Raw genomic sequence first — 13,520 nt, forward strand, 5'->3', positions numbered from 1 at the left:
CCTGTAAAGAAGAAGAAAAAGCACTATGATTTATTGAGCATCTTCTCTGCACCAACTCCTCTGCTATGCACTTCAAAAACCCTCCCTGAAGAAGAACTCATTATTCCCAGATTACAGGTGAGGAAACTGAGGTGCAGGAAGGTTGAATAAACCACCCCAAGTCTGCCTGCTCATATTTTTCAAAGTGCTCTCATCTGTTTTCCATTTTAGTCTCCCACCCGTAGGACATAGGGAAAAGGCAGAAAGACATCAACAGCTGCAGATAACTGATTTAGGGGCCAAGCATTGTTCCTTTATTCCATTTAGCATTATCCCATTTAAAAATCATAACAACCCTGTGAAGGAATTACAGTGGTACCTCGGTTTTCGAATGTAATCCGTTCCAGAAGACTGTTCGAGTTCTGAAACAGATAACCGAGGGATCCACAGCCAACAGCGAGGCCTCAGGATCTTGCCCTCAGTGGAAGCCGTGTGGCATGTTTGACTTCCGAGGCGTGTTGAAAAACCGAAGCATTTACTTTGGGGTTTACAGCATTGGTAACCCGAAATGTTCGTCAACAGAGACGTTCGAAAACCAAGGTGCCACTGTCCTCTTATTCCCATTTTTACAGGTGAAGGAACTGAAGCTCAGATAACCTACTCAAGAGCACACAGGTCTAACGGGGAGAGTGAGGCTAGAAGCCAGTTCCTTGACTCAAGAGTCTTCTTCTCCCACCTCATTTCCTTAGGAAGATAAAAATCAGAAATGCCACCATTTAGTGAGTTCTCATGTGCTAGACACCATGCAAATCATTTCACATAATTATCAAATTCTCATGACCATAATTTAATGTAGATGTTACTCCCTCTGCAGAAGCAGACACTCTAAAGGAGAGAGAGGTTAGCTAACTTGTCCAAGGCCACACATCAGTGGGCTGTCATCCAGAATAGACCCGGGTCTGTCTCTAATGGCCATGAGGAGAAAGGCCACAAGGCGCTAGTGAATGATGTGGCCAGGCCAGGAAGCAGCTCCATTTTAGAGAAGGAGACACTGACAACCAAAATTGTGAAGTGGCTTGACGCAGTTCACCAAGTTACAGCAGAGGCCAGACGAACCCATGTGGTCCAACCTGAGTGCACCGTGTGTGGGCGGGAGGGCTCTTTGCCTTTTACTGCTGGGTGGAGAGCATCTCTGAAAATCCCAACTTCTGCTCAGCGGATGGATTTCCGTCATCATGAGAAGCTGGCCGCCTGACACAGGCTGGAAGGAACATCTTTCCCTCCACTTGATCAGGACACTACCTCTGAGGACAGTATTATATCCGGTTGATAAAATTATAAGACAAACTTTGGTTGGGTGGAAGATTGCAGCCCTTTAAACCAGCAACACTGTAAAGGAAGAAGCTATTCCTTTGCCTTCTGTTACTGTGGCTTCTTCGGGGAATTTCCAGTGACCACAACTGGTAAAGGCAACGCCAGCCCTCAAATGAAAATATGCCCAACCAGGCTCCGGATCTTTGTTTGCTTTATCAAAAGTGCTGCCGGCAGTGAAACGGGAACCTGCCTGGAAGCTGGGTTCAGATGACACTGAGATGGGTCTGCAGCTTTGAATCCCAGCACTTGAAATGCCAGCTCCTCCTCCCAGCTGTCCCCACCTTGTGTGCAATTGAGGGCAGTGCCTGGAACCAAGCTCACTGTCTATGAGAAGAAAAGCTCAGTTACTAGCACCCAGCCATCTCCATCTAGGAGCGTTTCCCTGAAATAAATATTTGGGCTTGCGTCGGCCTTCCTATTAATGGGAGGGTGAGTCAGCTCACAGAGCTTTCCGCATGTTTGATCAACATCAAGTATTGAGCAAACAACTATATTTGCAAGGATTTCTTGCAAGTTTTGGCATGAACGTCCTTGTTAACGAGCAAGCTGTAAGATCGGCAAAACTGAGGAGTAAATCTATCCCACGGTGTATATGTATTTATTTTATTTATGAAAACCATATCCTGTTCTGACCTATCCCTTCTGTTCATGGGAAGGTGAAAGGAGTGTAGTCCCTAATGTGGCCCGGATCCTAGCAAAGCTACGACAAAAGGCAACACCAGTCTTCCAGGCCCTGCCTCCCGCCTACTCTTCCAAGACCCCACTAGGAGCTACTCAGGGCTTCCCCCGAATCACAGTCTGCATCACATCCCCACAGTCCTGGAAAGTACCTGTCTTTACAGAGCTAATCCTCTTTCCAGAGCTCATTAGTTCTGCATTTCTGCTGCAGCCGCCCTTCTTTTCAGTCAGGCTTATGTGACCGGGATAATCAAATTGACCCCCCCTTCCCCTCCTTCGCGCCATCTGAATGCTGCCTCAAGGCCCTAATCCAGTCGTCTATTCTCCAGGGAGCCTGCCCTGGTCACTTCTCCACCACGAACCTGCCCTGCCTTGAACTCCAGCAGCACCAAGTGTTGGAACCATTTGCCTGGCTCTTGGATCTTTTTCATGCTCTGTGCCATTCCTCTGGGCCAGCTGCTAAATTGTGTGATCACAGAAATTGACCCATTTGTCGTATTTCCCATGGTGTCGAAGGCCATGCTGTGGCCATTTATTCATTGTAAAGCAGCCCAGGGGGCAGCATGCCCTTCACGACATACACTGCATGACAAGGGGGTATGTTTGTAGCTCTGTGTCTTATAAAACCCCCTCGGTCCTTCCCCCAACCTCTCTTCCAAGATTATATCTGTAAAAGATGGCATTTGGGGCTCCATGCACATTTGCAGGCCTGGGAAACAGAAATAGAATCAATTGTAGTTTCCGTAGTGAGCAGAAAATATTTCTTAAAAAATTAATGGCCTCAGCAGTCATTAATTAGACTCAGACTTTGCAGGCATTCAGGCCAGGCATTTCAACTAAGCTATTATTTCTATTTGGCTTATTAAGAAGTTCATATGTAATAAAAATAATAGCTTGAAAAAGCTACAAAGATTGCAGAAAGCGACGTTCAATTAATCCTCAGCACACACACGCCCCCCACCTCCACTCCCCCAGCTCTGCCTCCTACATCTAGGAATCTGTTAAGGTCCATTGTGAAAGCAACGGCAGAATTTAGAAGGAAATCCAGTGAAATGCTCGCTGCAGGGGTCAGCGCCCAGGGAGGGCCACTGGCTTCGCCAATATTCAGGTCAGCAAGCTCATCTTACGAAATAAACCACGTTTTGAAATTCACAGCTATCTGAGCTTTCCTTCTGAAAACAGGAGAGGAAAGCGGTTTTTGGGGGGGGGGGGGAGGATTTCCTCAGTTTCAGAATCTCCTTTGTCCTATGCTCCTTCACACCACACTCTCCCTGAGTGTGAAACTAACCATTCAATGAATGAATAAAAGAGTCTGGTTTTTTATTAACACACACACACACACACACACACACACGCACAATTATCTAACAGGAAATGGCCAAGTGAATAAAGATTGGTTATTTTTTGGGGAGGGAGGCAGAGCAATTAGAAAAAATATTAGGTGTGCCTGTGGCAAAGAATGTGTTCCTAATACTCTATGCAAACTTTTATAATCCTTTAAGGGTTCTTGCAAAATCTCTGTATAAACTGAGAACTTTATGAAAGAGGACCTGAGGTTTTTAGATTCCAAAAAACTAAACTCTTATATACAACCTGAAATGGTCCACAATGGATTTCACTTTAAATATACTGAGTAGTTCTTATTACTTGGCAAAGTTCTTTCACATCTGCTTCCTCTCTTCCTCTGCCAGCGATCTAAGGAGATGTGCAAAAGTAAGTATACCAGTAGCAACACGTCGCATTTATATAGTTCTTTATGGATTTCAAACATGTTTCCCCATATATCTTCGTTTTGAAATCTTTCCAAGAGGTGGCAGGATACTATTATTAGCCATCTTTTTCTTTTTCCAGCAAATTAAGCATGAAGCCAGTGCTGCTGATGGGTTATAAGCATCTATGAGCTGCAATCTTGGCCCAGTAGAAAGAGCAGCAGTTGGGGTGATAACAAAACTAATAGTAACAGCTCCATGGTTTGAGGACCGAATATACAGGAATGGGCAAAAGAAGCTTTGCAGTTGTTCATACGGAAAATATTACAGTAATTAATAAGTAACAACACAAGAATAAACTGTGTTTCGCATACTTGCCACCGTAAACCTACTTTTGTATGTCAGACATTCTCCTAAGTGCTTTACTACTACGGTTGTTCTGAACACGTTTCTTGGTGACTTTTTTTCATGAAGGGCACTTTCTGGCTGGTGGCCCAAGGATTGTCAATAACTGTCTATTGACCAATCACATCTGTTTGACCTGTCCATAAACGGAAACCTTGTCAGATTTCCGTGAATCTCTCTCTCTTCCTTGCCTTTCAATCTGAGTGCTGCCACCTAAGTCCAATTCACTTTACAAACTAAGTGTCTCTGCATTCACATCCATTACTCATTTTACCATCACATAGCCCTATAACCCTTTCAGGTCAGTGCTTTTCTTACCCCATTTTACAGAAGGGGGAACTGAGGTTCAGAGTTTTGATAACTTGTCCAAGTCCACATGGCCAGTAAGGGGTAGAGTTTAGATTTTGAACATAAATCTATTTAGAGCCCAAATCTATCTGCCCCCAGGGCCCAAGTACTTAACCTTTAATAACAGCTCCCATTAGCTGAGGACTTACTCAGCAGGTTCCATGCACTGCTCTGTGGGCTTTATCACGTTACCTCATTCAGTCTTCCCAACTCAGCAACCTTACTCGGTAGGTACTGTTCCTATCCCACTTCTACAGCTGAGGAAACAGAGACTCAGAGAGGTTACACAACTTGCCCAAGGTCACATGCTCAGGAATGAGCTGCCCCAAGCAATAGGATTCCAGATTCTAAAATGTTACTCAGTATGTTAAATTGGTCCCCAAAATTGGGGTTCAGAAAAATTAAAGGATTTGTCAAGGACCCTAGCTCAAGTAAGTACAGGATCAGGGCCAGGACCTAACCCCTCACATTGGATTATATTTGAGGCAAGTCGTGGTCTAACGAGTCTCTATTACAGGCCAATTGTACTCTCAGCTCTGACATCACCCTGATGTCAGAGTCCCTTCCACTCCATCTAGTGATTTCATTCCAGCGATGATTCCCCAGTGCTATGTCCACACCTCTTCCATGGCTACCACTGCTCTGATGGAGCAACGCACCCTTCGCCTCCCTCCCCCCACCCAACCTAGTCTCCAGACCCTAAGCTGATCTGCGGTGGGGAAGTTCAAACAGACTGATTACCGTACAGTCTGGGCTGCTAATAACCAAGGGAACCCCCCAAATCCACTCAGTGCCACTGTGGCTTCCTACCTTTTGAAACCAGACATTTCAAGCTAATAGAAGCCACAGTGCCAGACGAATCCTGCCCATCCCCCTCACTGATAAATTTTACTCTATTGGCGGCAATGCATTCCTTCCAGATGTTTTAAGTTAAGATTGGGAAAGTTATGTTTTTACTGGATTGAATCACAGCGCTTGGCTGACATTTTTTGGGCCTTCATACACTCCTTAGATTTATCAGCTAATTGCAGACACTGAGAGAATAATGCAGCATGTGTTTATGATGACAGCCCCTGCGAGTGTGTCTTTGCAGTTCCAGATTCACGGGTGTTGCCTTTATTGACCCCTGGTTAAGTATTAGAGTTGGATCAAAAACATTGGTTCAAAGTCAAGAATTTACATGGGTGAAAAATTTCATTTATGTGTTTTGGTGGAGTTAGGGATGGGGACAGGATAGATCCAATAGCTCAATTTTTATCCTTAAACTGTTTTTGAAATCTGTTGTTGTGGATGATAAAGTGATTTATTAAGGGATGTCAAATGCCTCAGGAATTTTATTTAAAACATCAAAAAGTAGCTTTGCGGTTGTTCTAAGGCCACTGTTTAGTAAGTTCCTCCATGTGGGTGAATTCTGTTTCTTCCAGTGTGGCCTGTGTGAAGACTTGCCTGAGGACATGTTGAAGGGGGTGGCTCAGTCATGTCAACCCTTGGCTGAGGTGTTCCCTCAGGCAGGAAGACCAATGACAGCAAATTGGGGGGAGACTGTGAACTATCATCGCAATTCAAGTTAGATAGTTGTTACCTGCATATCAAGATCTTGGTAAGCCCCAATCCTAGGACGCTGCTGCTTACATAAGAGACCTAAAGGACTAGACCATCCCAGGGAAAGAAGAGAATGGAGAAGCCAGCAAGGAAATTCGGAAGCCCAGCATCTATCCTTGGGGTCCCTGATCCCAAGTCACAGTGACAATGAAGGGAACTCAAGAGCTAGTGGTGATGCCAGGTCCCCAGAGACAGCTATGTGAGGACCACTGACTCTAGCAGAGATGGACTCTGGGTGCTGGGATTTGGGGGCACATGAATCGTTCTACAGCTGGAACAGGTTTGGGGACTAGCGGAAACTGTCCTGTGTTTGGGGTGGGGGCAGAGGTGGCTGGGTAAGCAAGCCAGAGGCCAAGGAAAGAAGGCAAGTGCTGACCGAAAGACACAAATTGCTTCCCACTGTGAAATCAGGGGGAAGCTGAAAACAAATAGCAGGATCAAAGTACAAAAATACCTTTAAATTATACAAGAATGGAAAGGAATGTGGCTGGAAATCTGAATTTTAGAACTATCGAAAAAAGAAAAGCTGCTTTTTATGACTTCCAGGTATTAGAGAGTTGCCTAAAATACATGGTTGTGAGGGCACGTGTTTCAGTGGGTACACTTGAATGTTTTGTCATCTGCACATGAGATCAAGATTTTCTGAAGCATGTTGTTCATTTCCTTTCCCAATGCTTCTCTACGAGGACATCCAGATTTCTCTCTGGAATGGGTAAATATTTTCTCTTCTGAGAAACTGGCTTGTTTTCATTCTACAGACTGAGAATCTCATAAATATTATCTATCCTCATTTGCTACTAGAAAGCTGAGAACTAAATCCATGAGCCCCTCCTAGCAAGGAAATAAACTCCTCACAGTATATTTTTTCTGTGATGTTCTCACCCCTTTTTTCATCTTCTCATTATCTTTCCTATAATCCATTTCCTCCTCTTTGTAATTTATTGTGTCTTTTATTTGATTGTAACTCACGGCATGTTTCACTTAAGCTGGAACAGAGGAACATATATAAATAAATACACCAACACAAATAAGAGTGTTTCCCAATGCAAGAAGATACTTTTTCTTTTACTGACTTTAAGTTTTATAATTTCATCATCAATTCCTCTAACAATTAACCCTTTCATAAATTAAAAAATGGTTTCCTTCAGCCCTCTGAACCATCTCAATTTCCAAATTAAGGCCCAAATAAAGATACTGCGTTTGCTTAGTAAATTAACTCAGTGTCCTATACTTGCTTAAAATGCTTGGTTGAAATTTTATAATCAATATTAGATAAGAGACAGGATTTAGAGACTGTGGAGAGAAGCTTAAACCCTACCAGCCAGATACCCTGCTTTGGCCATAGGAAGCCTTCTTTATTGACTCCCTAAGAGTCATGAGATTCCCCCATACACTGCGCCCAATCCTACAAGACTCTCCTTTGGGGGAAAACTACTTTCCCACTTAAGTAAAGAGTAGGGAATCCTCCTGAAGAGTGGGACACAGCAAAGCAGCTTTCAAAACCCTCTTCATCAACTTCTTTCCAGACCTTTTCTAACAAAAAAGGAACTGAGTACAGTAATCTGAAAATGACCCTCTAGAGGGTTGGCCTTCTGCCTCTTGCTCTCCAGCTTTATTGTCACTCTTCTCTTTTCTACCTTTCAAGCTCCTTTTGTTCCAGCTAAAGAGATTTGTGTGTTTCTGCTTTCTCACCTTTGTTCATGCCATTCCCTGCCTGGACCCCAACTGCCCCTAACTCACCCCACTTCACTTGACTGAGTCCTACCCTTAGCGCCCATCTCTTCCATGAAGTCCTTCCCAATGTACCAGACCTCAGTGATCTCTGCTCCATGAGCTCCACAGCTCCTTCTGTCTGCCCCTTCTCCTGGCACCTATCACATATGACCAGCCATTGTTATTTGTCTTTTCATTTGTATATTTCCCCAACAAGATGTCAAACCTCTCCACAGCTAGGTCTGGCATATCATAGACTCAATAAATATCTGCCGAAAGAACAAATGAATGAATGATTCTTACGGCGGCATCTAACAGAATGTTGGCTCACTGAGTGTTTGACATTAAGGACATTAGTAAAGTGCTCCCCACCCACCCACTGCAACAGAATGTGCTCGACTCTTACTGTCTTGGGAACTAAAAGCAAACCCTACTTCTCTGTTTTAACAAATAAGCTGTACTTTGACTTTCTTGTTTCCTCTCCTTCTAGATTTTGAAGAAGTCCTGCATCGAAATTCTAGCCGCTGAACCATCCACCATATGTGCAGGAGGTAAATTGAAATTAAGTGCTAATTGCTTTCATACAAATGAAATTTTAAGCTCAAATCACATGTTGACTTCATTGGTGGGAAAGAAGGGAAGCAAGACCGGAAGAGGGGGTGGTGAGAGAAGTAGAAATTGCTAAATATATTTGCTTTTAGGAAAAAAAGAAAAGGAGGAAGCAACATGTCAGTTGTTTGAAACTTGGGAAAAGTCTGCCCAAACTCCCTCTTTTCACGGGATTAATTATGAAAGTATTGCAGAAATACCACTGGATTCCCACACATCACCAACACCCTGATCTGAATAGAAGTGGAGTCTAACCCTTCATGCTCATGGCAGCCCTTCATGATCATGGTGATCACAGGCCACCCCTGGAATGTTGACCTATTTAATTATTTAATTGGTGCTGGCCTCTCTCCATAATTCAATATTGATCTTAATTGTTCAATCTACCAGTCCTCACAAAATAGTGTAGGCAACTCCAATTGCCCTAGTAAAGGATCATTATAATATTGTCCTTTATACAGGAAGTTTCCACCTAGACAAAAATCAGCCTTCTCTGAATCACAATATTGTCTTTAACTGATGCAAATTGGGGTCTTGTTATTGTCTTGTATTGTAACAGACTGCCTAAAACTTCAACCACGCAGGGCTTTTTTATAAGTCCTGACAGGCTTCCCATTGCCCTTATTTATTTAAAAAGTATTAATAAGCACCTACTGAATGCCAAGCACTGTCCTGGCTGCTGGAGACACAAAGCTCCCTGTGAGTGCCTGTGCTCCAGGAGCTCAAGTCTTTCACCATTGAGAGGTTACTGTCAATATCACCTTCCTAGTCTGTAAAATACCAGTGCCAGTTACTAATTTATCACAGAAAATATATTATACAACCCTATAAGCATTGAAGAACAACTTTCAGTCTTTTTCAAACAATATACATTTTGATTCTTTATGACATGTTCTTGGTATAAATGAAGTAATTTCTTAATGATTTCATTCCAGTTTGTTGGCTACACTGCATTTTAGAATAACTGAAAGACTTTCAAGGAATTAGAGGAACTGAATAATATTTGCCAACAACAAAACATTAAGTATATATGTAAACATACAAAGTTGTTAACAATACTTGATGATGATTCAGAGAGATGTATAAATTTCCCAAAGAAAAGCAATTAACCAAGATTATCTACTGACCTTTAAATATTGCTACCTGGTAAGACAGACGGCAGGGGCAGCTGCAATTGCTACAGAGACAGACCCAGGAATTGAGACCCTCTCCGGGTAGCTCAGTTGGTTAAAGCATCACTCCCGATATGTCAGGGTTGCAGGTTCAATCCCCGGTCAAGGCATATACAAGAATCAATCAGTAAATGCATAAATAAGTGGAACAACAAATCGAAGTATCTCTCTCTCTCCCTCTCTCTAAAAAAAGAAAAAAAAATCAATAAATATAGAAAAGGAATTGAAAAATCTTACCTTTGCAAATCTGACAAAAGCATAGGACCACGTGAACCCAGTGCCAGAGCCTTGAAAGGGGTCTGTGTAGTGAGGAGCCTCAACCAGTGTTCATAAGCTTCAAGGTAAACCTGCCCCCACAATTTTTATAGTTCCTTCATTTAAAAATAACGGGAAAACAAGGGAGTTCCTTAATTGTACAATTACCCCATTGATGAGGAAAACCCAGGCTTGCAGTCCAGCAATCCTGCTGAATGTGTTCCAGCCTTGTAGTGAATCAGACTCTCAACAATGCGTGCACTTCTGTTCATTCTCTAGCACAGTCAAGTCGCCTCCTTCAGGGCTCTTGAGGACAGATGAGGAACTTTATTTCTCTCCACGTCCGAATAGACCACGTGGCACTTAACCATTAGTCAATACCTGTTGACTGAAGGCCCTGATTCCCATATTCCTTCAACAGACAACGCCCTGGTTTTTGCTAATTTCACCCTTATTAACTCCTTTCAATTCCCCTTAGGAAGTTGTCATACCTTTGAACTGTCTAATTAAAACAAAGAAAAATTAGAAAATAATAGCCAAAGACAGAAAGAGCAAGGGAAAAATAAAAACAAAATTTCAACCTGGACAGCAGAAAAGTATCTTCCTAAATAATTCTTGAATCAAAGATTGGTAAAACGAAATCTTTACATACCATTGAGGTATTCAAGACAATGAAAAAGACCGCACATGTAAAATGATGTCACAGAAATATCAGGGTCCACGAGAACTGATCACAGAAAATTCATTGGTTTTAATATGTTTCTTATGAGATGAAAAAGAAAAATAAATAAAGGATTTTTTTAAGCCAAGGAAAATGCAAGAAGAAAATATTAAAATACATTAATAAATTTAAACAAGTTAAAGCAATTCAATTGATAAATTTTTTAAGAGCTGTTTCTTTGGTAGAATCAATAGAACAGACAAATCTCTGGCAAATTCAATCCAAGGCACCTTACTTAAGATATTTTTTTAAATCTCTGGCTTATGTGCAATATGACATTTTGTAGACAAACCATCATTTCCAGTGTTTGAGTAAACTATCCAATTCTATTTCCTTTATTTCTTATAAAGAAAAAATTAATATAAGACACAGTGATGGAAGCTACCCTAGGTTTTGAAGAGCCAAGCTCCCATATCTCTTGAATTAGAATTAAAATGGCTAAACCATACTGATTAGAGAATAACTTTACTAAGAAGAAAATGAAGCTTTCTAAAGAAATCCTTACACCAAAAGACCTTCCATGGGTTTCTTTAAGGTCCATTGCTGATCATTCTCTGGAGTAAACATGGCTTTCATGAAGCACTGGGGCCTATTCTGTTGTCCATGACTATGAACTCCTGTCGAGTAGACCTAGGCAGACCCCCTCTGTGATTTTCTGCAGGCTCCTGCCAGGCTCCTTCCAGTTACATGAAAGTGCTTTGAAAAGCATAGACTGTTATGCAAAACAAGGGGACATTATTATCATCAATATCATTTTAATGAGGATTAAAGGTCAATGTGAGAATCTTAATGTTGATACCATTATACCTATATGAGAAAAACATGCCTGTGCGTTTCTCTACTGAAAAAATATTGGGGAGAACATTGATAGAGTTTAGAGAGAGAATGCACTGGGTGGACAGCAAAACTAAGATCCAACACAGATCTTTATATGTTGGGCTGCAAAGAACAGGGTGTAATTTAATAGGCAAATGTATATAAAATGTTGAACTTGGGTTCAAATAGCCAGTTTCGCATCCAAGCAGGTGTAGGGAAAAGCAATGACAAGAAGAATCATTGCTATCTTGATCTCTAACAAGTTTGCTTCTGACCAAAAAAAAAAAAAAGCTGATGTAGTCATCCAGTGTCCAGGTCAAGAGAGCTAATTCCACGTCCTACTATTCCCGGTTCAGACTATGGTTCCAAGCCCCGTATGTTAAGAATGGCATGACAAAGGCATGTCCATAGGAGAAGAGATGATCTGGAAACCACCACCAGAGGTTATAAACTGGCAGCCTACAAATCCTGTCTGGGCTACACATACATTCTTTTTGGTCCGCACTGTATTTTTTTTAAGATATCTTAAATTTATTGCTAACGTTTAAAAATCTGATTTCACCTAAGAATTCAAATTTTCATCTTGTCTTGAAAAATCAGATCTAGCAACACTGGGCCTGTATTTATTGCAAGATAATAATTATTGGAGACTGAATACTTCCCTTTAAAAGATGTACTCTTTTCAGTTGACCATACTCCTCAACAGTCCCTATTGTCACCTAATTCTCAGGCCAACCCTGTGGTCACCATTTAGCATGGTTCTTCTGTCACTGTATTTACTGTCCCTCTTCTCAAACATGTAGGAAGTCACCTGCTGTATGGAGAGCCTTATAGCACCTTTAACATCAGCTGGGTTTAAATAATTCTGCTTCCCTTCCAATACAGACTCTTTTTTAATGTTCCTAATTAAATATTTTTGCAGCTGAGTCTCTGTATAATTAGAATTGGCCCAGCCTAGTTTAGCTCTTTTGTAGGAAATGCACCCCTTTGCCTAAGCGCCTAAGCACGGTTTTCCTCGGGCCCCACTCAGTTGGCCGTGAATTTGAACGGTTCACAGCGCACTATGTAAGCAAGCAGTCCAAGAAGGAACTAATTGGAATCAAGTGTGCAACCTGCCAACTGCTCCACATTTGAAGTGTTTGTACTCCAGAAATGGAAGGAGGTTATAATTAGCTCCTCACATTGTCATTTCAGGAGCAGTTGTATTATTCCCGCTGTGTTGTTTCCCACTGTTTGTAATAAAACTAAGCGAGGGAGCAGAAAAGGAAGGTAGTTTTAGGCTTCGCGTTTACCATTTGGAAATCAGATGCTTAAAAACGGACACATTTAAACAACATCAAATAGCTTTTTCATTTCTTTCCCTTTTCGTTATTTTTCAAAGCACTCATGCCTCACCCTTAGGCACCTCTCTGGATGGATAGTTTAATTCTCTGCTCCATCTTCCTCTTCATTTAAAGATATTTCTGTTTGGAGGAGGGATTCTCATATACTGTTGGGGGAATGTAAAAATGGCAAAATCACTTTGGAAGACAGTTTTGACAGTTTATTAAAAAATTAAACACATACCTATCATATGACATGGCCATTCTAGTCCTAGGCATTTACCCAAGAGAAAAGGAAATGTATAGCCAGACAAATACTTACATACAAGTGCCTATAACCATCCCGTTTTAACAACTAAACAACACAAATGTTTATCAGCAGGTAAATGGATAAACAAATTACTGTTTATCCACATAATGGATAATACTCAGCAATAGATAGGGATAGACTGCATAAACATCAAAATAATTATGAATAAGTCTTAAAGTAATTATGCTGAGTAAAAAAAGTTATACAAAAAATTACTTACTGTATGAGTTCATTTACATAAAATTCTAGAAAATGCAAACATGTATAATAGAGAGCCAATCGCTGGTTGCTTGGAAGTGGCGGTGGGGAAGAACAGAGGCAGAGATTGCAAAGGGCACCTGGAAACTTTTGAGGGTGATGGTTGTGGTTACTGTTTCAATTGTGGTATTGTCCCATGATTATATACATATGTCAAAATTTATTAAGTTATATACTTTATATGCAAGATTGTATGTCAGTTATACCTCATTAAAGCTGTTATAAAGAAATAAATAGCTATACAATTTT

At 41.4% G+C, this 13,520-nt stretch overlaps 1 protein-coding gene across 1 annotated transcript in view; it reads left to right on the plus strand.

The window, feature by feature from the left end:
- Positions 1-13,520, plus strand: part of ANTXR1 (ANTXR cell adhesion molecule 1) — a 196,480-nt gene that overhangs the window by 59,117 nt on the left and 123,843 nt on the right. The window contains exon 9 of the mRNA XM_087823606.1: positions 8,299-8,359. Within this exon, the coding sequence (XP_087679732.1) occupies positions 8,299-8,359 (61 nt within the window). The remainder of the gene's footprint in view (positions 1-8,298; positions 8,360-13,520) is intronic.

This window comes from Miniopterus natalensis, chromosome 13 (assembly GCF_054644295.1).
Source record: "Miniopterus natalensis isolate mMinNat1 chromosome 13, mMinNat1.hap1, whole genome shotgun sequence".
Classification (NCBI taxonomy): Eukaryota; Metazoa; Chordata; class Mammalia; order Chiroptera; family Miniopteridae; genus Miniopterus; species Miniopterus natalensis.